Source organism: Akebia trifoliata, chromosome 3 (assembly GCF_017979445.1).
Source record: "Akebia trifoliata isolate Shusen 1 chromosome 3, ASM1797944v1, whole genome shotgun sequence".
Lineage (NCBI taxonomy): Eukaryota > Viridiplantae > Streptophyta > Magnoliopsida > Ranunculales > Lardizabalaceae > Akebia > Akebia trifoliata.
Window position 1 is genome coordinate 58,636,939 of NC_141377.1, and position 26,429 is coordinate 58,663,367.

A 26,429-nucleotide genomic window follows, 5' to 3' on the forward strand; every position below is an offset into this window, starting at 1 on the left:
CATACACACATCAACATAACTCCATGGTTCATTTAATACACTTTTTCTACCTTATTGGTCCCTCACCACAACGTCCACTTTTAATATTTTTTGGCATACTCAAACTTTCCTTTTCTCATCTTCATCACACACCTTGATTTTTCAATGATGATTGGATTTTTAACATTTAGATATAATTTTCGATCCATCTCGTTGGTTTATGACAAATAAAAAAGGAACCGACTAGTTGCATGCCACTAGTGGATGGTTGCACTCTAACACACTACAAAAGAAAGGGCTTTTAGAGGCTTTTTTTTTGGGTGATTTAGTGAAGTGTCGCCTAAACATCAACATCAATGACGATTTTAGATTAACCGTTTATCAAGAGACTAAATTAGTGACATTTGGTGAGAAATGCCTCAAATGATCAGAAAATAGAGGCGATTTTTGGTAAAACACCTTCAAAAAGACGATTAGGGGAGGCGATTATTGCGAAATCACCGACGAATCTAGGTCTATTTTCTGTTTGATTTTTGGGGGTGATTTTCTCGCGGGTACCCTAGAGACTCTCGATCTCCCTCTCTTCCTTTGTCTCATACTCTCTCTCTCTATCTCTCTTACTTTGAATCCTGAAAGACTTGCGATTCCCATTAAATTATGGTGATTTTATTTGGGCATTATTTCCATTTTCTCACTCTTCAATCCTCCTTCTTGCAACCATCTTCCTCTCCCACTCTTTGATTTCTCTTTAAATCTTCAAAGTTCAAACAACATTAAAGATTACAGGTAATTTCAAATCTTCATTGATGGTCTCTTTTTTTGTTTCTACGATTTTTAGTTTTAGTTTGAGATTGGATGTTTTAGAGATTTTATTCTAATTTTTGTTTGAAATTTTATGGATTTGAGTAGTTTGGGATGGATTGAATTCCAGAGTTCCATTATCAACGAGGTTGTGTGAGCTGTTCAGTTCTTCACCGATTGTAAGTCCACTATTTCTCTTCTCAAACTTGGTTCTTAAAGCATTTTTTATTTTCAAATACTCATAAGGTGGTCTCCATGGCTAGTGAAAAATATTTATGTATATCTAATTTTCTTGTTCTCATGAAATCATAATGGTTGACTTCAAGAAGTCTCAATTACCTAATTTAACTCAGTAAAATTTCCATAGAAGGACTAACAAACATAATTTCTTATTGGTTTAATTTTTTTTATTTTAAGACTCATAATATTGAAACTAGTTAATTAGAAAAGAATCCATTTAACATTTTAAGTTGGGTCATGAGTTTTCTAACTTTACCCTTGTATTCTCATTTGAAGATGTTTACATGAATCTAATTGATTTTTGAATGTTTGTGATAGGTTTTAAGAAGATCTTGAATTTAATTTAGTTTGAATATTATTTACTTTATTTTTCTTATTCTAAAATAACGATTACATAAACCTGATTTTGAACATTACTAAGTTGGAGCTCGTAGTTTGCAATGAATGATTTAATAAGTGTTCGTAGGTATGTCAATTTCATAGTTAAATTATTTATTTATTTAATTTGTAATGAATTGTTCAATTAATTTTCATTTTGATTCCATACTTATGTTCTAACATTGTTTGTAAATGTAATAGAGCTCAAAAGAATCTCGTGACAATCTTGTGACATTGGAGCTCAAACGAATGTCTAGTTCAGAATTAAACCAATTTTGATATTGGTGAATTCCCTACTTTATTCTTACATGCAATTTTTTAATTAGTTTAGATTGCTCTAATTATGAATGTCATTTATTTTTCTTATTATAGTTAATTGATTAGGTTCATTTTGCAAATAGCATGACTGAACATGATTTATTCATAATATTTATCTAATTAATTAACTAGTTTGTGGATGGACTACAAGAAATGGTGTCTTACTTCGGTCAAATTGTGGGCACTCTTTCTATTTTTATTATTATTATTTTTTTAATATTAAATGGAAGGCACACAATATACTAGGAACTTTTTATTCTTAATATTAAATGGAAGACACACAAAATCAGACTTGTCTTACACGTTATAACTTACAAGTTTACTCTTTATTTAAAATAGGTGAATTATTCTAAATAATTCAATAATTCAGAAAAAATAATACTTCCTTTGAAAAAAAAAAATTGCAAATTAAACATGAGTTTACTAACAAGGGTTAGGATAACAACTCTGGCTTAACCCAATTAATGATCGAGCTTGGGCTCAGTTGTGTAAAACATGAGTTGAACCTAGACTAACTAGAATAATTCAACCTGACCTTAATTCAGGTTGAAAGCTTGGGCAATTCAACTTAACTTGAACATGAAACCATACATTTATAAATTATTGAGCATTATTAAATCTAATAAATTTAAGTCATCATTTTCTAAGGGAGGAACATCAAAACGGCTTTCTTTTAGAAGAAAATAATAAATTCAAACTTCTCATGAGTCATGAGGTGTTGGCCTTGGTATCATTTTGCATAAGATTGATGCGACGAGGTCGTACCAAATTTGGACTCCTGTGCCTGTAGGTGGGCAACACCCATCAATCATACATTCTCAATGGGGCCCAGGAATGTTAGTACTATTAGCCATATCTAATAACATTAAAATTACCGTATATCATAAATTACCTTTATTTTTAAAAAGTAGGACTTTGATTAGAATTCCAAAAACGAAGGATTACTAGTCAATTTCAATTGATGAAATGTAAATGCTGGATCATGTCAATTTCACCAATCCACTCCCCTTATAAAAGATAACTTGTCCTAAACTTTCTCTCTTTATCTTCAAATTCTTGTACAGCCAACAGCGACGAATTCTTTTTTTGTCTCTGTTAGAGCAATTCCAACTGGCATTTTAAACCTGAAATCCTCTTTATTATAAAGAGTTAAATCATAGAATTTGGGTTCAGCAAATTCTTTACTGTCAAATGTTAAAATAACAATCACGAAAATTGAGACAACGGCTCATTACTAACATGTAGCAAGGTGCTTTGACTAGTTATTATTAAAAATATAATAAACAATTACTTTCTTTACTAATTTAGTAAGATTTCAAATCTTACTAAGAGTCATTGGGCACACATGGATTATCACATTAACAATCAACCACAACATCTCTAGATTTTATGAAAAAATTCATATTCATAAAAAAAAAAAAAAATCTATATTTAATTTAATTTTTATTAAATTTTTGAGCTTGATCTATAAGATCTTAAAATTAACAGCTATCGAACTCTCAAAACTTAAAATTATAAATAAAATGTGAAAAATAATATTTTTTTTTCAAAGTACTTAGAATTTTATTTTCTATAAGTCTGTGGCATTGGATCATGTTTTTGGATTCCAAAATGTCATGTCACAACTCTTATTAAGATTTGAGTTAATTTTCAACAAATGATTGTTGAGTCTGTTGGAACACCTACCAAATTTTGTACTAGCTAAATAACATTTTTCAGATTTTGACAAAATATACTCTTTATTGTAAAGAGCATTGTTAGAGATGCTCTTATTTGTTGTAATACCACATAAATCCTTATAAAATTTAAAACTTCTTATAATGGGAGTGCCTCCATTATAAATCCAACCTTGCTCTTTGTTACACCTGACCTCCACCCTCTCTCTATTGGTTAATCATAGGTGATTCTAGGACTTAGTTCCAAAACTGGATCATGAACCTTGATTTTTTATTCGGAAATATATCTTCGTATCTCGATGAAAACATCTATGGTTCTGTGCACACATCCACGTCAGCATAGAGGAAGTTAGTTAGCATTTTCCTATATATACCATAGAAAAGGGAATTTTTCCATGTTTTCCTTATTGTCTATCCCTTTTATTTCCAAGATATCATACATTCTCATTCGTAACTCTTTTTGTAGAAAAATTTCAATTGATTCATTTATGGATTCCTTTCTGAGTGAAGCAATTGTAGATAGGGGTGTTAATGGGTACTCATTTAACCAAAATCAAACTAGAACTGAAAACGCCAATTCTAATTCCCTATTATTTGGAACCAATTAGAGCCAGGTCTAAAATGGAACCGAACGGATAGGAATTGAAATCATTAGCTTCTATCCGACAAATACCCGCAAGTGCCCGCCCGCTAGATTTCTTTTTATATTATAGATGATGACACTCTTTAATTTCAAAATTAATGCATGTTACATAAAGTTTTTAAATTTTTCATATAAATTATGGATTGAAACTTAAAATAAGTTATATCCTCTAAAAATTTATTACTTTTAAGAAAAAAATTTTATTTTTGAAAAAAATCATTGGCTTATATATTTATAAGTAAGTTAATAATTTCATAGATAATGTGTTAATGTTTTGAAAGAATTCTTTTTTTATATATATAATGATTTGAAGTTTTCTTTTTCTCATTCAATTCTTGAGAATTGAAACTGATGGGTACCCTTTTTTTTGCAGTTTTCTTCCGATTCCATTTATATTGGAACCTAAACCAATATATATATATATATATATATATATATATATATATAGGGTCACGTTCCTAAGACTCATATTGAGACTCACATTGCGACACACCGTTTTGTCTTATATGGGAAAAAATGTTTGGAATGAGCTGATTTTTTGTGAGGATGATCTCTGTAATGAGGGGATCATCCTGGCAAAAATCATCCCATTCCAAAACTTCTAACCCCATCAAAATTGATTTACAAAATTGGACGGTCTATAATTTTTCAACAAAAATTGGACGGTCTAGAAGTTTCATAATGAGCTGATTTTTGGCAAGGATGATCTCCTCACCATAGAGATCATCCTCACAAAAAATCAGCCCATTCCAAATATTTTTGCCCAGATAAGACAAAACGGTGTGTTGCAATGTGAGTCCCAATATGAGTCTTAGGAACGCTGTTCATATATATATATAGGGTTGGGTTTCGTAGACTCACATTGCGACACACCGTTTTGTCTTATATGGGTAAAAATGTTTAGAATGGGCTAATTTTTTGTGAGGATGATCTCTATGATGAGGAGATCATCCTTGCCAAAAATCAGCTCATTATGAAACTTCTAGCCTCATGTTTATAAGTTAAAAAATTTTAGACGTCCAATTTCTGTAAATCAATTTTGATGGGATTAGAGGTTTTGGAATGGGATGATTTTTTGCCAGGATGATCCCCTCATCACAGAGATCATCCTCACAAAAAATCATCCCATTCCAAACATTTTTGCCCATATAAGACAAACGGTGTGTCGTAATGTGAGTCGTAATAACGCTATCCATATATATATATATTGGGTGACGTTCCTACGATCTATATTGCAACTCACATTGCGACATCATTTTTGTCTTATATGGGCAAAAAGGTTTGGAATGGGTTGATTTTTTGTGAGGATGATCTTTGTGATGAGGGGATCATCCTTGCAAAAAAAATCATCCCATTCCAAAACTTCTAACCCCATCAAAATTGATTTGCAAAACTTGGACAGTCTAAAATTTTTCAACTTGTAAACATGGGGCTAGAAGTTTCATAATGAGTTGATTTTTGGCAAGGATAATCTCCTCACCATAGAGATCATCCTCACAAAAAATCAGTCCATTCCAAAATTTTTTGCCCATATAAGACAAAACACTGTGTCGCAATGTGAGTAGCTTTATGTGTCTAGGAAACCCGACCTATATATATATACAAATATGAATTGCTTAATCATATTGGTTTAAATAAGTTTGGGAGCTCAGAGTCCATCTTATCATGGGAGAATAATTTCATATTTGGGGGCACGTGTTACGATGGTGGGTAAGGACATAAATGATTTTCACACTAGAGATAAATAGTGCTATTGTTAGTAAAGACACACTATGTAATCAGGATCGAAGGTTTGATATCAAATGGTGCATACAAAAAAATTATAGAATGGGGTTCCATCGTTATCTTCAGAAAGGAACAAAGAAATCAAGTACTCAGATTTTTCTATACACATGTCATCAGACTATTGATTTATTTAACTTAGCACTATTTTTTTTTAAAGCAAATTCAATTTGAAAGAGAGTCGTGATAATCTGGCGCCCCCTCCCCCAACCCTTCACACACACACACACGATCATAGAATTATAGATTAATTGCCTCGGGAAATATGTGAAAAAGATTTATGATTATGCATATCCTAAGGCAAATGATCTATAATTCTGGGACGAGGGTGTTTGTTAAGAGGGGGGCATGAGGAAATCATTACTCTTTCAAATAATAACTTCCAAAAGAAACAATTCAATTTGAAAAGTTTAAATATTATAAGTAAAAGTTAGTGTGAGAATAGAAGGGCCTGTGTGGATTGATTTTTCTAAGTGCTTCTGACTCTTGTAAAGAGTCATAAGCACTTTAAGGGTGTTTGGATAAATACCTCCTGAAGAGAACTATTTACTTTGGAGTTATTTTAATGTTTTTTCACAAAGTACCGTTGGTGCTACTTTTCTAAATTATTTTTTTGTAGAGTTATAAAACATCGTCAAAATGACGAGATTGGGACAAGTATACCCTTCATAATTTTGAAAATTACACGCATACGCTCAAAAAGATAATTGGAATAATATTATATTACTATCCATTGATGTGGTGGTAGCATTTTGATGTAGTATTTGAGATAAATATACCTCTCATAAATTTTAAAAATTATTAGTATACCCTTAAAAATGCAATTGTAATAATATTATATTATTATCTTTTGATGTGGTGGTAGCCTTTTGATGTGAACAATTACACACAAATTTACTATCTATTGATGTGGTAAAAGTTTTTTCAAATTTTTAGTGGTTGTATAATTGTTGGGTGTTTATATAAGTTTTTATGGATAGAATTAGTAACTACTTTTATTTCTTTTGAAGTATAATTTGTTGAGTTATAATGTTAAAAATAGTAATTAATACTAAGGGCATTCTGTTCATTTTAACATAATTCAGAGTACTTCTGATAATATTTCTCGAAACCTTCATCTAAACACACAATAGTTATCTACCTACTTTAGATAATATTTCAAAAAGTATTTTTAGGAGTACTTATATTCTAAGTATTTCGGGCTCCTGTATCCACACAGGTTCGAAGCTTTTGAGCTGTATGGACCCTAAGGAGCATGTCATCCGTAGGTGCAAGTTAGCTCAGCATACTACGAAGCCAAGGACCATGTGAACATATAACTCGTGGACCCTACTAACAAATATTTTCCTTCATTATTTCGTTGGCAACCGTACGTGTCGTGTAGTGCCTGATATTTACTTTTTAAAAACGTTGACTCGATTGCCCTGATAAGTTCTGATTTTTATCTGATATGGGCTCCAAATGCCAACGCTTTAGTCCTTGGGATTCGCATTTCTAACCTATAGGCCAATCAATGCCAAGGGTTATGACCAATCAAAAAAATCTGAAATGAGTGTGACCTTCATTTTCTGATTGGTACCCACTCAACAATTTTTTAGTTAGATTATCTCGACATCAATTATTGTTACACAACACTAGATGGGTCCCACAAATTATATAATGCATTGTAATGAAGTGTATTGATTAAATGATATTTTTTTTTAAAGATTAAGATTTTGGAAGAGATTGATTAAAAAAATTTAATAGAATTCTAAGAGTTTGAGTTTTTTTTTTTCTAATTAGGATTTTTATTTATTATTTTTTATAAATATTTAAGAAAAGTGTAATTACACTAGTGAGAAAGAGAAAGACTAGCCTTACTAACTTAGTTGTTGACTTGAGCTCACCTTGTGGTTTTCAAATTCATGATCCAATGCCAAAGGGTAGCCGACCATTTTTCAAATTTTTTGGATCAAATCCAAAATATATTTTTTATTAAAGAAAAAAATAATTGAATCTAAATTTTTTTTCATAAAATATAGAGGACTATGGTGTTGGATTGCTAATCTGGTAGTCCATTTGAGCACAATGACCCTTAATGAGACTTGAAATCTTATTAGATTAATAAGAAAAGTGTTTTTTACAGAGAAAACCTTTGGTCATTTCTTAGATTTGAATTTATCAAATCATTGAGGAAGTAATTACAAAACATCCTTTAACGCCAAAGTCAATCCTTATGTTTTATATCTCTCAATCATAGAAAAATTGCATATCCATTATTTTTATAACAATTTCCTTGAGATAATGCTTACTTGGTTTTTGCTTGGAATGACTCTTAAGATTGCGCATGCTAGGCCACAACTATCCCAAAAATTGATGGAAATTTCCTTGGTCTTGGACATCAGAGTTAGTGCCATTCGTCCATTATTATTTCACTAGTCCAAGCTTGATTTAGAGGAGCTTCTCATCTTGAACTCGATCTCGAATTTTATATTGAACAACCAAACATAACCTAACTCGGATCTTGATGTATCATGATTCAAATCTTAAGGCGACACTTGTCATTATGTTCTAGATCAAGAATTATTTCCTACTATTACTCCTTCTCGAGATACCTAGTTCTGATTTTAGGGATGATATCTTCTCAATCTATCCATCATCATGTGCAGTAAATTCAAGAAAACCAAACTGGTTACTTTCAATAGTGATTTAAAGGCACTTCATTCAAAATAATGTACAGTTTGATTTGATTGTCAAAGTTTCTATATTTAAAGTTTTGATGATTGTATAATTGATTGATGGAGAAATTAGAACAATACCGTCACAATAACAATCAATGTTTAAATAATGATGAAGTGATCTCAAGATTGGACCTCACATTGCAAACCGCGATGTGAAATTGTATAGAAATCATAAATATTTTTCTCGTGATACAAATAAAAAGGCATCTATTGTTCCTATCCACTTACATATCGAGATGTGCAATATGAAGTCCTTAAATATGTAGGCCCTGAAGTAAGTAGTTGTCAATTTGTATCTATGTACACAAAATGCTTTATTTATGGTCTTTTAGTAAACATTTCATTTGATTGATAACCTACCAACATTAACTATGATAATTTTCATTGTATATTTCCAATCACAAATTTTATTTTATTTTATTTTTTTATTATTCAAATCTAATATCTAATATTTAATTAGATTTTGTTTTTAAAAAAATTAATAAAAGATGATTCGAATACAGGGTTGGTGGGCCCGCCAAATTATCACTAGGAAAACGTTTTATTTAAAAACGATAAATTGGCGATTCCAATGACCTGTACCCATGAGTACCTTTCGTATTTTTTTAACTTATGCGAGGAGCTCGTTTATGATATTTTAAGTGAAGCCTGTTTAAATATAGGTTATTTAAGCATACCTTTCAAAACTTTGGTGAATATTTGAGATGTCCCCATGTATTTTCAAGTTGATGACATACATTTATACTTTGATCATCTCTTATAAACTATAGTGATAAAAATCTATAATTTTTTTTTCTGATTTTAGATTTTATCAATTAAATCACAATTTTTTCAAAAAGTTAGGATGTCTTTGAAAAAAAAATGATTTAAAAAAATACAATTAATTATGATTTAATTAATACTTTTTTGAAAAGAAAACATATTATATTTATTTTTAAGTGTTATTTTATCATTTAGTATATGAAATATATATTTGTTTTACATTTTTTTTTAATTTATTTAATGTTTCCCAATTTTATCGATCTTTTGTCTTATACTAAATTAGTTTGTTTATTTATTTATATTATGACTATTAATTTGAAATGTGAGTTTACTATCGAGTAACTTTTCTGTTACTCACCCTACCAATAAAACATTTCAGATGTCTCAAGTATCAAGATGCATATTCTTAGAACTTTATATAGAGGGATCTCAAGATCAAGATGATGAACACTATTTCTGTTATATGTGAGCTGAGTTTACTAAAATTATTTTGTGTAGTTTTGGACTTCCTTGTATATATTAATATAATGTGTGTTGTGTATTTTTGTATATATATATATATATGGGAAATATTCAGCAATAAACATTTTAGCAAAACATTTTTCAAAACATGGGTTAGAGGTTTTGGAATGGGCTGATTTTTGGTGAGGATGATCTCTACGGTGAGGAGATCATCATCACCAAAAACCAGCCCATTCCAAAACTTCTAACCCCATCAAAAATGGTTTACAAGAAATGGACGGTCCACGATTTTTTAGCTTGTAAACTGGGGTTAGAAGTTTTGGAATGGGCTTATTTTTGGTGAGGATGATCTCCTCACTGTAGAGATCATCCTCACCAAAAATCAGCTCATTCCAAAACCTCTAACCCATGTTTTGCCAAAATGTTTGTCAAAATGTTTGTTGCTGAACAGGACCCTATATATATATATGTCAAGAAAGTGAGAGTTAATATTTATGACATGGATAACTATTGATCGATATGAGATGTGTAGTTAATTTATATATACTTTTAGATTATAATAATAATATGTTTTTAAGTAATGTATATTTATATGACATGATAGTAGAAATGAAATGGATATGTGGATTTTGAATATACAAATATATTTTTACATGTGAAAATTTTGCATAAGTCCAATTTTTAGAGAAAACTCTATCGAAATTACTTTAAAGAAATCTATATCATATTTAAACTTTAAAGATCATCATTTAGATTTTTTTTATTATTATTTTTGCTCCACCCTCGAAATTTAAAAAAGATCTAGATTCAAAATCAGGGGCATGACAAGTTTATACTTTGCAACATACAACAAGTTACAATAACATTTTTTTTTCACTAAATTTTATAAAAAAATTATAAACTTCGTCGATGTTTTAAGAATTAAATGGAAGATTGCTAGCAAGGGACTGAAGAGGGGCATGTCATAATTTAACAATATAAGGGTATAACTCAAATATTCAGATAATTGAGGGGGTATGGCTAAATTTACTTTTATATGGGTCCCACCACACTACTTGACGTCCACGAGTACACGTCACATGTAGTTGTTACTCTGTCGGTGGGTGTGTGAAGAAAATTACTGTCCAATAATTCCGTCAGCGCGGGAAAATGAAAACAGGACAACAAAAATAATAAAATATGAATACATTTTAGGTTGTTGTCATCCTTAGGTCTACACCACTGATGCTCATCTAAGTTTTTTGAATCAATACAAATCTCGACGAAAAATAAAATAAGAAAGAAAAAGTAACTGTCATCCTCATCAGGAAAGTCCCTCTCTTGCTCTTCCTCTATTTAAGCATCATCTCTCAATCTCAATCTGACAACATCCTCTCTCTCTCTCTCTCTCTGTAGAATCAACTTGATTCTTTAAAATTTTGTCCAAATTTTTATATTTGAATCTGAGATCATCAACATTGTCGATCTGAATTCAAGCTCAGTGGCTCGATCATTCTTCATCAAATTATCTCCAGGTACATTTCAAGAACCGTAGTTTTCTCAATTTTGAAACTAAATTGTTAAAAAATTCGATCGATTTCAAAGTCTAGATTTTGCAATCTCTAACTTATTTAGTATTTCTGATTTTAAGAAAACCTCGCGATTATCCGAAATTTCCCCAAATTTATATAGATTTGGTACAATTAGTCTTGTTTTCAAGTAACTTTTAAGAACAAATTTTGATTTATTTATTTATTTTTCTACCTTTTTCAGATCTATTCTACAAGCATCTAAAATGTCTTTCCCGCCAGTTCATGTGAATTCGAACGGAAAAGAGACGAACTTGAGTAATGGAATTAAAGTTAAATCAAAGGCATTTAAGATCTTTGTAGGATACGATACTCGAGAAGATCTAGCTTACGAGGTTTGTCGTCACTCGATCTTGAAACGTTCTTCGATTCCAGTTGTAGTGATACCAATCAAACAGTCTGATTTGAGGAACAATGGCCTCTATTGGAGAGAAAAGGGAGCAACAGAGAGTACAGAATTCTCGTTTACTCGATTCTTGACTCCATATCTAGCTAATTATGAAGGCTGGGCAATGTTTGTGGATTGTGATTTTCTCTATCTTGCAGACATCAAGGAATTAACAGAACTAATTGATGAGAAATTTGCAGTAATGTGTGTTCATCATGATTACACACCAAAGGAAAGTACTAAGATGGATGGAGTGGTGCAGACTGTATATCCAAAGAAGAATTGGTCTTCAATGGTTCTTATAATTGTAGTCATCCAAAGAACAAGATTTTGACACCTGAGATTGTAAATTCTGAAACAGGTGCTTTTCTTCATAGATTTATGTGGCTTGATGATGAGGAAATTGGGTCTATTCCATTTGTTTGGAATTTTCTTGTGGGTCATAATGTGGTCGATGAGAACGATCCGACCACACGGCCTAAGGCGATACATTATACTTCTGGAGGACCTTGGTTTGAGTCATGGAAGGATTGTGATTTTGCTGATGTTTGGTTGAATGAAATGGAAGAATACAAGAAAGCAATGAAGTTGCTCTGAAAATAAGAAAAAAAAAAATGAAATTGAATTGAATTGGTCAAGGTCAAGGTCTGGTATTTGAATCAATGATTAATTGGCTTTTCAATGATTGCAGATTATCTTTTCAATAAGATTATGTAATTTTTTTTTTTTTTTTTTTAATTTCGAGATTTGGTTGTAAATGAATAATAATAGAGTGGTATTGAGTGGTTACTTGGTTGATCCCAAATCTTTTGATAAGTTTTTTTTTCTTATATGACAAGGTCCTCAGTCCTTAAAATAATATGTCTGGACACATGAACATTTTGCTAGATCACACGTCCTGATCACACAAAAGTTTTTTAACGAGCAATAGAGTAAGTTAAAAGATCATACAATTTCAAACACATGACCAAAAAAAATAAATCATTGTCGCTAATTTTACTACTAAACTAAATTGTTAGGGGTATTCAATTTTTTTTTTTTTGTTATCATCGATTGGGTAAAATTCATAGCATATACGACCTAAATATTCTCCACATAGTTTTGGCCATATGTACTCATGGCAAGAATTAATGGATGGGGCCGACTTATCCAAATTTCTTACCTTCATGTAATAAAAGGTATGAATTTCAATGGATCTAATAGTTTATTGGTCAATTCGAATCCAATCTCAATCTCAATCGAATCAAATCTTATTTAATGAAGAATATAAGTATATACATATGTATTATGGGATCATCCAATTTTGTAAACCACTTTTGATGGGATTAGAAGTTTTGAAATGAGCTGATTTTTAGTGAAGAAGATCTCCTCATTATAGAGATCATCATAAAACAAAAAAAAATCTGCCCATTTTGAAAGTTCTAACCCATACATTGAAAAAATGCTTAGCTCTTTTTAGAACTCTAAACAATATCCTAGATTTTCTTTTAAAGGGGGAAAACTATAGTTAATTCATAAGATTGAAGAGCTTGGAGAGATGTGGTTTTGAGGAGATAATTCAAAGATTTTTATTAGAAGTAAAATAAAAAAACGCATTTAGATTACTTGTCATTAATCTATGAAATACGACCTATTCAAGGGGGGTAATGTCATCAGTTTAAAAACATATGACATCTAAAATATTCATCAAAATGCCCACATTTTCCCCCTTGATCTCAATTTTCTCTAGTAGATTAATGCGAAATTATCTCATTACCTCAATTTCAACTTGAAGCCAAAATCCCTTTAATTTCTATTCTCAAAACTAGTCATCTTCAACTATTAGGTAAAAATTTTACCTTAATCTTCAACCTTAATATTAATATACTTTGACCTTCAAACCTAAAGAAAAATATAGAATTTTAACATAGAAGATGATGTGAATCTTTCGATAGAAAATAATCAGATTTTCTTAAAGGGATTAAGGCAAGGTAATGATGAAAATCTAAAAAGATTATAAAAAAAAAATGACTATAAAGGTTGAAGAGCTTGAAGATAGATACTTCTAAGGAATTTTCTTTTTTAAAAAATTTGTTAAAGGTTTAAAATGGAATAGAGATTTGTTGTTAAAAAAAATGGGTGCTAAGCTGATGAACCAATGGGCGGTGCGAAAATTGTGAGAGAAAAATTCTCAATGATTTTCATACTTGGATTTCATGTCTATTTCAATACATGTGTCGTCATGCCATTGACTCATCAATTGAGAACGTCTTTGGTTAACATCAAATCTCAATTATTGGAATTGAGGGTAGTTAGACTCTTTTTTATCTATTAAAAAAAATAAAAAATGGAAAACAATATCTACAAAATGCAGAAGGATGTCTAACTCACTCAAAATTTAAGAGTCGGGCTAGCGTGACTAAGTATGATTTCAAATCTTATTACGGTCATTAGCAAACATTATAATATACCACAGGGGTGTAGAGGACAAAATTTTAAGAAATTTGAAAAAATATTTGTAAAAAAAGGTTATTTTTTATTTTTGAATTTTAATTTTAAATTTGAAAGTTCAATAATTGTCCATTTTCAACACCTTGGATGAAACTTAAAATAGATTTTTATTTATTTTTAATCTAAATATTTTCATGAAATTTAGAAGACTGGTATTGGATTGTCAATATGGTAATCCATGTGAACCCAACGACGTTTGGTAAGATTTGAAATCTTATTAAGTAAGGAAAGTGTTTTTAAAATTTAATAAGATTAAAATGGGTATGTCATCAATTTGAAAATATAGAGGTATCTCAGATATTTTCCAAAATGAGGAGGGGCCACCCAAAAATTAAGGGGAGGAGATGGGTAAGAAGATCAAGGGGGCATGTTTACCCAACAATATGCCCAACATGTTTTGTCCACATGGGTTAAAAGTTTTAAAATGGGCTGATTTTTGGTGAGGATGATCTCTATGGTGAGGAGATCATCCTCACTAAAAATCAGCCCATTTCAAAACTTTTAACCCCATGTTTAAAAGTTGAAAAATTGTGATCCGTCCATTTTTTGTAAATCATTTGTGATGGGGTTAGAAATTTTGAAATTGGCTGATTTTTTGTGAAGATGATCTTTATGGTGAACATTTCCCATACATATATATATATTTCGCACATCCAGGCATGCCCGTGTGTAGGAATGAATAGATGCTTTTTGAATCTTTAGGTCACTTCAACATTATTCATATCGCATATTTGAGTCATGCCAGAGCGACCTCAAACTGGAACTTCATACCACACTTCTTGACGTGAAAGTGGATAACAACCATAACTACTTTTTCACTCATATCCCGATGAAAACCATCTATGGTTCCCATACACTTCCACGTCAAGAAGTGCGGTATGAGGTTCCAACATGAGGTCACTTCAGCATTATTTAGAAGAGTTGTGGTGGAATGACCTCGAGTTGAAATCTCAAATTGCACTTCTTGACGTAAAAGTAGATAGGAACCATACATACTTTTTCATTGATATCTTGATGAAAAGTATCTTCGGTTCCCATACACTTTCACAGAAAGAAGTGCGATATGAGATTCCAACAGGAGGTCACTTCAACATTATTCCACATATTTAGAAGAGTTGTGCTAGATTGATCTCGAGTTGGAATCTCATTTTGCACTTCTTAATGTGAAAGTGGATACGAACCATAGATCAATGACAAACATCTATGATACCATACACTTTCATGTCAAGAACTGCCATATGAGATTCCAGCCTGAGGTCACTCCAGCACTATTTTATTTATAAATTGCGCCTTGCCAAGTTAATTGAATCATTAAAGTGTGGAGTGTTGATACAACAATCTTGCTTTCATCTCTAACCCCACTTATATAAATAAAATATAAAAAAAAAAAAAAAAAGAGAAGAAAAATGTCACAGTACCACGTGAGTGCAATCTTGAGCATAGTGCCTTAGAAAGTTTAAAAAAACAAAAATACAAAATTCATATATTTAAATATAAAATTTCTTATTATTATATAATGAGAGTAGGGGGAATATTGTTGACACCAAAAGTTATTTAATTTTAAATGTTAAAAATAGAAAACTGCCAACCAACTACTAAGCTGTAACCACTAACCCACTTGCTTATCAAAAAATCATATATTTAAATAAAATGTATAATATAATAATTTATAGTCTCAAATTTTCTCAGATTTAAAATCCCTACACATGTTCATGGAAATGTGCTCTAATTACATGTAGTCTCAAGCCCACCATGGAAATGATTAGGGGAGGATTTACTATAAGGGGGGCATACCTCACATTTTTTTTTTCTTTTTAAAGTTAGAAGGATTTATTATAATTAATAACAAAGGTGGAAAACAAAATCTGTCATTGTTGCCCTCACAAGAAAGAAATTTTGAAATGGTCATACTTACCCACATGTAGACAAAATCCAAAGAGTTGGCATTTTTGACAGAATGCAATCAAATGGTCGTGTAGCTGATCCCAAATCTTTGGGATGAGGTTTTGTTGTGATGGATGGGTTTAATTCATGGTTTATATAACATAAATTATCCAGATAATTTGGTCAAGTCATGAATTAAAGGATAATGGCTGATTTATCAAAATTTCCTCTCTTTATCCAGTAAAAGGTGTTAGAAAGTGAAACTCGCTAGGTTGGTTAAAGTCGAGTGGTAGATAGATAGGGCAATCTAGGTTTAAAACTCACCTTCACCTATCACTTAATGTCACTTTTATAAGAGAGATTTTATTAGTACACCAGCTTTTTATTTATAAACACACCAATCCTTTTCAAAGTAAATAATTGTGCTTATGTGGATTGTTGTGCTATAAGCAAAAGTTGGTGCGTCAATAGAAGTATCTATAAATCTATAAAATGATAAAGATTAATGCTGGAGTGACCTAAGGATATCTTGGTGAGGTGGTGCACACATGCCCATAAATGCATTTATTTGAAACACAAGTAAACACATATACGGACATGAACGCACCACCATGTCAAGGTGTCCCCGCTAAAGTCACTCTAGCACAACTCTTAAATAAAATATCTTTTATACTGGGAGAAGGGAAAAAATTATATAACACGGTCTCAAAACCATCCTTCATTTTGCCAGTTAAAAGGTGAAAAACTATTGACACCAAATGTTAGTTAATTTTTAAAATTAACTAAATCACCATATTGAATGCCAAATATATATATACTATTGTTATGAGAGAAGGTTTACTGCTATTGCCACAAATCCCCATTAAGTAGTTTTTTAAACTATAAAAATACCCTTAAATTTTTAATAATATAATGAAAGGGTAAATAATATCGTTACTTAATCTTTTAAATAATAAAAATACACTTAAATAATTACTATTATGAGAGAAGATTGAATATCATCGAAGCAAATATACATAAAATAATTTTTTTTAAATTACAAAAAAAAAAAAAAAAATCATTAATTAATTTTTCTTTAAGTTAATCCAAATAACCTTTCTTAACTTTTCAACTTTTGAAAGAAAATTTGTTTACCCTTTAAAGTGTATCCAAACGGTACTCCATCTCAGTTTATCCCACCTCCAACGATACCAATTGACTTGCCCAAGTAGTTTCATTTTTGATGAGTATATATATATATATATATATAATTATGATTGTTTTGTATACAATAAGACAACTACAAGATGCTTAGTCATATGATCATATAAATAATAAATATTTTTAAAAAATTAAGAAATAATATTTTTGTTCCAAAAAAAACAGTTGACTCAACCAGGATTTATATTGCCTCACTTGATATTTTCAAAATATCAAGTGAATCATCAGATCTCGGATGAGTCAATGTGAAGGCCGAGTTACACTGAAAATCCCACTCATTCACGAATGACTCAGGCGAATCATCTCAGCCATGGACGATTTTTAAAACTGTGTTTGGAATGAACAATATATTGAACACCTTGCACCACCTTAATTTGAACTAAACCCAAATGCAAATCTTTACATGCCCGAACTTCTGCATATAATCCTGAAGTGGTATTGGTGCAGGGGCAAATGCAATATTTATCCCACACCCAAACACCCCTGTTTCTCCAATTTTTTGCCTCTTAATAGAAACACAATATCGAAACAAAAACAGAAATGGAGTACAAATTTTTCTTCATAAAAGAGTGCAGCACCAAAGCTCTTTGGGAGGGAATTAACATACCTTAGGTAACTTTGATAGAAGAAATTATAAATACGTAGTGTTACATGTTTGCAATGATTAGAAGGTTCTGGATAATCAACAGAGAAATTGATCAATAAATGCATATACAAAAATTAAGAAACAGACCGAGGCTCACATGGAAATAAACTATATCATAATCAGAACAAAAACCAATCCAATAAATCCATGAAGAACATTATGGAAACAATGACCCGCACCCAAGGAAGCAGACTACCAGAGAAAAAGCAAATACCTTTGCTCGGTGATGGAAGGAATCCGCCGGGCACTTCTCTGGAGGCTAATATGCAGTTAAATAGAAGAACCTTGACCAATAGCAGAACAGTTTACTTTAGTATTAAATGAGTTTCTCAGGTGCTCTCATCATTTGGTCAAACTTCTAGCATATGTTATTGTGTTCGTGAAACTAATAACATCAGACACTCGGGGAAAAAGAGCACCTATAGTAGTGAAGGTGTAGTTGTTCCTTGGAGACGAATCTCATGCAATGGATTTCATTTGAAATGCTCTAATTTTTTTTGCAGGGCACGACAATAAGGAAATGCTTTGACTTGAAACCTGCAACATGAGTGGATCAATAAAATTTTATGTTATAAGCAAGACTGTTCTCCATCACTAAAGTGTGTGTGTATGTCTATTATATGCGAACGTAAGCAAGATAAACTGAAATTGCTCACTATAAATATATGGATTCTCAAAAGTTCACGCTGACGGGAGGATATCCAAAGCGACTTCCTTGAGGGATGGCATCACTTCCTGCTGATGCAAGCAGACATATTTACCTTTTAGTTTCCTAAGGACCTTCCAAGGTCCAGGGTAGCACCTGCATTAAACCAAGTGACTAGTTATGCATATATAATCTTCCCTTGGTACTCCAAATAGGAGAAAGAAGATTGGGCTTCCATGTTCTACAAATATATTGCAGAATATTCAGAGGCTTTTCGAGTATACAAAAGTTTCAAGCTGAACCGTATAAAGTCACAAGCTAACTTACAAGCTCCCCACAAAATAATTCTTTTCAGAAGATAATGGTATCAACCAGGTCAAATGACAAAGTTGTTTATTGATTACTTAGCAAACCTGAAAAGTGCTCCTCCATTCCACCCTTTAAAATTGTGAATGTAATACACAGTCTCCAGCTTGGGCAAGAAGGTCTTGGTAAGTGCTGCTAGCTTTGGATAGAAGAATGGTGGATAATCTTAATTCGAATAAAAGTCAAGTAGCCTTTGAAGCCAGAAAATCCAAAAGTTGTTTCAACAGAAGCTTTGAGAACTCCTTCACTAACTTTTAGAAGCCAACTCTTTTAACTCAAGCAGTTTTTTTTTCCTAAAAAAAGGAAAAAAAAAAAAAAAGAAAAGGAAAGGGAAGAGAGCATCAAGTGTGGGCTTTCGATAAAGCATGTCACTTTTATTATAAGACAATTCATCATCAACACCTTATCCCAAAAACGGGGCCCGGACGTGTTCTAAGACTAAGTGTATCAAAGATTCAGTCAAATGTTATAAACCAGAAAAATGAGTTTCACATGATTTTTAAGAAAAATGAACGGGTGGCCTCTAACGAGGTTTGTTCATCTTCACGAGCATGAAATAAAGGCAAAGGATACACCCAGTTCTTATGCGATCAAGTTCTCCATTGAATATAATCATTTTTCGTGACGTTTTCTCCACTGCTTCCTTGTAGAGTTCTTCTACCACAAGCATTTCTGGATTACAAATGAAAAAAATCATATTCTGCTAAATCTACAAATGAAGTTCAAGTGGCAGATGGTGTTTGAAAGTACCATTGACATTAAAATATGGATATGCGACCATGAACATTTCATCCTGTGGTTTCACACGATCTGCCATTTTGACCTTTGTAACAAAACCAAAATCTTCAAATAAAGACGGCTTTGTCAAATAATCTAGCTTAAATGAAGCTCCTCCAAATGCTGATTTTCTTGCAAACTCCACTTCATTTGCCTCAGGAAAAAACTGAAATTGCAAGTGTAAAGGCATAAATACATAAGCCACAATCTGGACATAAAATGGTCCAAGAAACATATATATTTTTTAAATTCATTGCACACATTATTATAAGAAAAAGCTATAAATGCTCAATCACATAATAACCTGACACACTTTGGCCCCCCAACTGGGGTCAAAGTGCTAAAGGGTACCTGACTTCAGCCCCACTACAATAATTCAATCTGACACCCTTCGGCCCAACAAGAGTAGCCTACCCATCCCCCTCATATAATAGAATCATCCTTAGTGCTCTCACCCCAGGGAACAAAACAACCCTCAGCACTTCAGCCCACATTCAGGAGCCAGAGCTTGTTGAGCTAAGCCCGTCAGTTTGTTGTCTCTAGACCCATAGAGGGCTGGACAGTGAGTCCCCTTCCCCTCCCCTCATACTCTAGAAAATGCATTCTAATGCATATGCATGAGTCCTGCAGAAGCAGCAATAGAGCAAGAAAACAAAATACCATTGATATTCTTTTCCACTTCCTAAGTGAAAAAAGGGAAGGAAGAGAATTCTATCAAAGTGCATCAGGGACAATCCAACAGAATTCTCATATTTAAGGACTAATACAAACAAAATACCACTACGATATTTGAAAAATTGTTATTGCGCACATATTATAGTAGAATATGAAGTGACTCAACAAATATACATCACGGAAATAGTTTTCACAAGCATATAATGTATAATTCCTAGAAGGAAACAGAGAACATATGGGACGAAATGAGGATATTGCTTATTTCCTATTGGACTAGCTACTTTCATAAAGTATTCTTCATTCCACTTTGACCAGAGCTGAGTTTTCTATTTTTGAAAGAGAAGACAGAGTACCAACAATGTTGTAGCTTTAAATAAAGATACCTAAGATGGTTTGTGTGCTAGGGTGAATGATGCAAGGAAAAGATTCTCTGACGATGTGACATGTGAAAAACCAATAACCAATAGAATCCAAGATTATAATAGCATCAGTTCAAAAAATCATCTCACCCAGACAACTAAAGGGTTTTTTTAAGAAAGGACATATTTCCCCAATAACTATTTTTCACAAATCTATATTCAAGTTGAAGATTCTAAAAGAGTGAGAGTAAGACCCAAAAAAACATGGATGGCAATAGTCAAAGCAGATATGAAGATTTTCAACAATGGAAGACACTGATGAGTGTATATTTTTCTCCACTCTCGGGTGTGTCGTACCCCAGTTAAGTCCCATGACCCTCTTATATTCATAGTTCTCCCCCTCTCCAACAGAACAGTCTTTTGGAGTAGTCTGTTGGTTAACAGACATGACTCTGAACACAATGGAAGAGAGGAACAGGATTCATTTAGCCGACCCAAATCTTTGAAATAAGGCTTCCAGGATGATGATTTGTTTTCACATATCTAACTCAACTAGAATGTCAAGATAGAATCTAGAAGCCACATTGTAAACTAAAGTCCTGATACCGTGCATATGAGCAATTATTAGTGTTTCCAGATAAAAGTGGATTTATCCTAGCTTTATTCTTAATAACTGACATACAATTCTAGTCCTTGTTACTTTCTCTGGAGTAACAAAGCAGTCACAAAACTCTCGGATCAACTGCATGCTTCCAGTCATCTCTATTCCTCCTTCACCGTCACCTGATGCAAGTCCGAGTTTCCACAAGAGACACTTCAAGTCAATTGGAAGAATGGATCACAAAAAAATAAAATACTGGAATTCCAAAGCAAGCACAAAGAACCTGGTACAGATTCAAGTCCAGCAGTTGGAAATTCGATCTCCTGTTAGCAGATTTCTCTGTCACAAACTATGAAATATTGGCAGAGGTGACTAGTTTAATTTCCTTTTATTCAATTCACACGAAAAACAAAATAACTCACCATCAATTGCTTGTTATCGATCAAAGCCAATTCAGTAGCTTTTTTTGCCTGTTTAGCCAGAGGCCCAAATTACAAAACAATTAGGGTAAAGCAAAGAGATGTCAAAATGAAAACATAGAGATCAGCCAAAGTGGGAGAAACAAAAGAGATTTATAGTTACATCTATCACATTTATATATGAGATATTTAGAAAACAATACGGTATTTGATCATTGAAGAAAGGAAAACATCATGACTAAAATGATTCCAAGTGCAAGTTTCAAACATTATACCCTTGACTTCTCACTCTAGCTGGCATACAATCTGAACAAATTATCCCCCTACATGAGAAAACAAAAGTTTCACCCTAAATAGATCTTCAATTTGCTCAAGAATGTCGCCAAATCTCCAGATGCCTGCTTGATTTGTATTCAAAAGTTCTCAAAAAAAGATTCAATGAACAATTTTGGTTTCTTGGAAGCTCAAAACAACAAATTCTATGAGATTGTGATTACATTTTTATGAGCTTGTGCATTATATTACTGATATAAAAGCAAGAGATCGTGATTACATTTTTTGGGAAACTGTCTACTCGTTAGATAATATACCCACTGATAAAAAATGAAAATGTAATCCATTTTTTTCTTTAGATTACCAAATGCACCTAAGTCTCAGGGAAAAAAATTGTCTGTTGATTTCATGAAGAGGGGAACCCCCAACAAATTCACTATTTTACTTTATTTTATTTTTATGAATAAGAGGATTAGTGGTTAGTAATTAGAAGGTGAACTTGGGTTTTGAACCCAAGTTGTGGTATCAACACTCTACCAAACAATTTACTGTCATTTTCAATTCTTCTTATATTGCTAGGTATCTCCAATGTATCCCTTATTTTTTCATTAAGAACTTCACTTTAAATATCATAAGGAATCAGAAATTTACCTGTCTGAGAAGCTCAGAGTAATCACTAGGAAATTGCACATCGAACCCCAATGGAGTACTGCTATCTCTTGAAATAGACCGAGTAACAAAAACACAGCTTCTAGACTTTTTTAGTGCTGAGAAGCTGGTGCAACTAACATTCCTACTCTTCAAGGCATGAAAAGCTGATCCACTAAGAACCTAAAATATGAGAAAAGGATATAAAAAAATTTGAAAAAAAAAAGGTCAATGTATTTAGTTCAATCAAAGTATGGTCCTTTTTAATATAAAATCTACAACTACAAGGTTGATAAAAAACAACTCCACGAAAGAAAAAAAAAAAAAAAAAACAAGATGAAACAGTGAAGAATAAGGTTTATTGAAAACTTCCCTTCGAAGCGTACATCCATTGTTGTTTTATAGAAGCACAGCTGCACAAAGTTGCCTAACCGACCCCCTAATCATGTCCTAAACTTTAACAAAGTCCCCAAGACTCCTCCCAACCCTTACATAATTCAAATTCAAATGCATGAAACTACTCACCCTTCATAATATAACTCTTAACAGATTTATTACTAACTATGTCTACGAGCATAAAGACAATCCTTACCCCCCCCCCCCTCCCCCCCCCCCCAAATAAAATGTCGTAAAGGGCACCAAAAATGTCAGTGGGTATAAGTTGTAGTCACAAAATTCGCTAAAATTCTCCAAAAATCAGCTAATCAACAAATCAATCGATGATTTCTCGATTTATCCTGGAACATGGTAACATGTTTTCCCATCACCCTCAAAATTTTATTTTCTTCAACATTCAAATTTCAAGAAGAAGATACGATTTTTAGGAAGTTTGAAGATGATGGGTGTATAGGATAGAATCTGGATAAAATCCAGGTCCTACATGTGGCATAATCTGAGAGGAGGTTGGAAGGTTAGGCAAGAATGTATTCCAGCGTAACTCAACCCCATGACACCTGAGGAGCTAATCAACTCAGCTCAACATAACCGAGTTGAGTTGATTACCTATTGGAGTAATAGAGTAGAGTAGATACTTGAGACAAGCTCAACTATTTCTTAGATCGGCCAGAGGAAGGATCCCAGGAATCTAGGAGTTACTACTTTGTGAGGACTTTCTGTTAGCTAAACCTAAGATCTAGGAAAGGATCACCTGAAATCCCCTTGAATATGGAAAGAGGTGATATGGCTAAGGGGGTGCTTAAGGAATGAGATTAGCCTATAAGTAGGAAAGGAGGTCATGAAGGAGATGACTTTTGAAAATTAGTTTAATTTGCTAGCCATTATTTCCTGCAACTTCTATTTTAACTAGAGCATCGAAGGGTGTTTGGCAGATACCAAATGGTGCCCCGATTAAGTGAAGGATGGACTCAGCATTAAAGTTGCTGCTGAGGCATTCAAGGTTAGTAAAGAAATAACCTCTACAATGGGTATTGGTTAGAAACCCAAAAACATCATTTTTCTATTCCCCAAAATTTAGCTGAATTTTTTTTTTTTTTACAAACTTTCTGGGATTTAGGGTATGTTTGGTAACACTTCTGAAGTCTGAAGTCTAAAGTCTGAAATCTGAAGTCTGAAGTCTGAAATCTGAAATCTGGAATCTTGTTCTGGAAAAGTTGTTTGTTTATAATTTATAAGAGCTTCTGGTTACAAACAGAATTTTAAAACATAATGATCATTTTGACAATATTACCCTTTTGTAATTATAATAAATTGTTAACCAAAAAACATGTATAATGAAACCATCTACATATTTAATTTCAATTCCTAACAAATCAAACAATCCAAAAGTATTATTTTCAAATTGAATTCTCATTCAAAGTACAAAAATAAATCATTAATATATAAAATAATATAATTTTTTTTCCAATTTTCTGTTTTTCGTCTCTCTCATTTATATTATTCTCTCTCTCTCTCCAATTTATCAAAACCAAGAAAATACAAGAACCAAGTAAAACACAATAACCAATTAAACAAATCATACACTCTAAAGAGTTCATCCAAGGACCAAGGAAACAACTCATACACCCTAAAGAGTCCACCTAAGGACTAAGGAAACAACTCATACACCTAACAAAACCTATCCATCTCTCTTTCTTTTCTCTCTCTCTCTCTCTATTCGTCTAATGACCCAATTTTATGCAAGAAGAAAAACAAAAAAGATAGAAGGAAAGATAAAGAGAAGATGGAGAGAGAAATAAGGAAAGACGTTGAAAATGGTTCGATTTCTCCATAATGGGTTCGGTTGGTTATTTGAGATTTTAGGATTTTTGTTGAAGTTTTGATTTTTTATTTGGTTGTTTGTTAAAGTTTTGATTTTGGGTTTTTGTTGAAGTTTTGATTTTTGATTTGGTTGTTTGTTGAAGTTTTGATTTTGAGATTTTCTCAATATGAGATTCACATGCTATTAATCGATCAAGGAAGAACAATAGAGTAGTAGATGCACATACTTTTGTAGATCTTGACAGTCAAGTTGGACATGAAGGAGATGTAGAAGAAAAATGAGAGGTAAGGGTTTAAAGATTTTTACAAAAGAGGGATAAGTGATGAAAATAATTATTTTGAGGAGGGTATTTTAGGTATAAAATATTTTTTCAGATTTCAGAACTTCGTCCAGCAACTTTTTATGACTGATTTTTTTCGGCTGAAAATGTCTTCTTGTTCTTAAATCTGAAAATAAACAAACAAGATTTTATTCAAACTAATCAAATTGAAGCCCAGCCAAATAACAACCGAATGCGAATTGTATTACTATGGGTATAACAGTTCCCCTCTAATTTTTTCCTTCTTAGTCTATCCATCTCTTCATCCTCATCTCTACTACAGAATATTCATGAAAAAACTGCAATTTCACCCTTAGTTTAAGCCAAGCTTAGAAGTAGTTTATAGAGAGTAACATCAAGCTTGTTCTGAGACCGAACTAATTCAACGATCCAAACAGGCCCTACAAGTAATTAAATCCAATAGACGAAAAAAAACAAAAAACAAAATTGCGAAAACTAATGAAATGTAGATGAACAAACTAAAAAATTGAAACAAATGATTCAATCAAAATCCAGCTAAGAGACTTCTCTTACCTGGTGTGGCAGAGTAGTAATGGGAATTGAAGCCCTAGAAATATTTGAAGTGTCGCATAGCCGCATCTTTGAAATTCTATTCCTCTTCTTCGCGCGCAACGAGAGATTTTATTTCAATAAAAAAAAGAAAAGAAAAGAAAAAAAAAAAGATATATATAGAGAGAGAGAGAGAGTGTAGTCCACCAAATTAAAAAAAAAAAAAAACAAAAACAAAAACAGAAAAAGAGAAAAATATCTAGTATAACAGGTACGTTACATAAAATGCAATCTAGGCCACGCGCCAGATCACATGAATCAATACCCCTACATCTATTTCGAACTTGATGTCTCTCGATTCCAAACCCAACATCATAATAGATTCGAATATCAGCTAGGCCTTATACCTGATTCATTTTATTGAAATTATATATCAAATTGTCAATCCATTATTATAATTTAAAAACTAAAATATTTATATAAATTTGAATTTAAAATTTAACTTTAAAGTAAATTAATATTTTAAAGTATTTATATAAATTTTGATATTTTAAAAAATTAAATTTACTATATTTTAATGTATTCCCGAAATCGTGCACAACCCACACCCAAAAAATCAGATTTATGTAGGGTATGGACATACCTTTTGATTACTTTTCTGTGCCCGACCCAAAATCAATT

General features: G+C 32.1%; 2 protein-coding genes across 3 annotated transcripts; one reads left to right on the forward strand and one right to left on the reverse strand.

Annotated features, from left to right (window-relative positions):
• Positions 1–11,082: 11,082 nt before the first annotated feature.
• On the forward strand, positions 11,083–12,511 carry LOC147408403 (protein CDI-like). The gene is given in 3 exon segments (XM_086437391.1): positions 11,083–11,275; positions 11,514–12,013; positions 12,016–12,511. Coding segments are annotated over 2 exon segments (777 nt in total). The 5' UTR covers positions 11,083–11,275; positions 11,514–11,535; the 3' UTR covers positions 12,315–12,511.
• Positions 12,512–17,623: 5,112 nt separating this feature from the next.
• Positions 17,624–25,929, reverse strand: LOC147408404 (LOW PSII ACCUMULATION protein (DUF1995)). 2 transcript variants are annotated; one of them, XM_086437392.1, is made up of 12 exons: positions 25,773–25,929; positions 22,705–22,884; positions 21,784–21,831; positions 21,645–21,684; positions 21,443–21,543; positions 19,700–19,892; positions 19,523–19,621; positions 18,997–19,114; positions 18,594–18,739; positions 18,357–18,474; positions 18,152–18,221; positions 17,624–17,965 (listed from the first exon to the last, which is right to left on the reverse strand). In XM_086437392.1, exons 1-9 carry the CDS (start codon positions 25,836–25,838, stop codon positions 18,619–18,621), a joined length of 966 nt encoding a protein of 321 aa, XP_086293518.1. In that variant the 5' UTR covers positions 25,839–25,929; the 3' UTR covers positions 17,624–17,965; positions 18,152–18,221; positions 18,357–18,474; positions 18,594–18,618. The 2 variants fall into 2 exon arrangements, with proteins under 2 accessions (XP_086293518.1, XP_086293519.1); XM_086437393.1 differs by lacking the exons at positions 21,443–21,543; positions 21,645–21,684.
• Between the last annotated feature and the right edge of the window lie 500 nt (positions 25,930–26,429).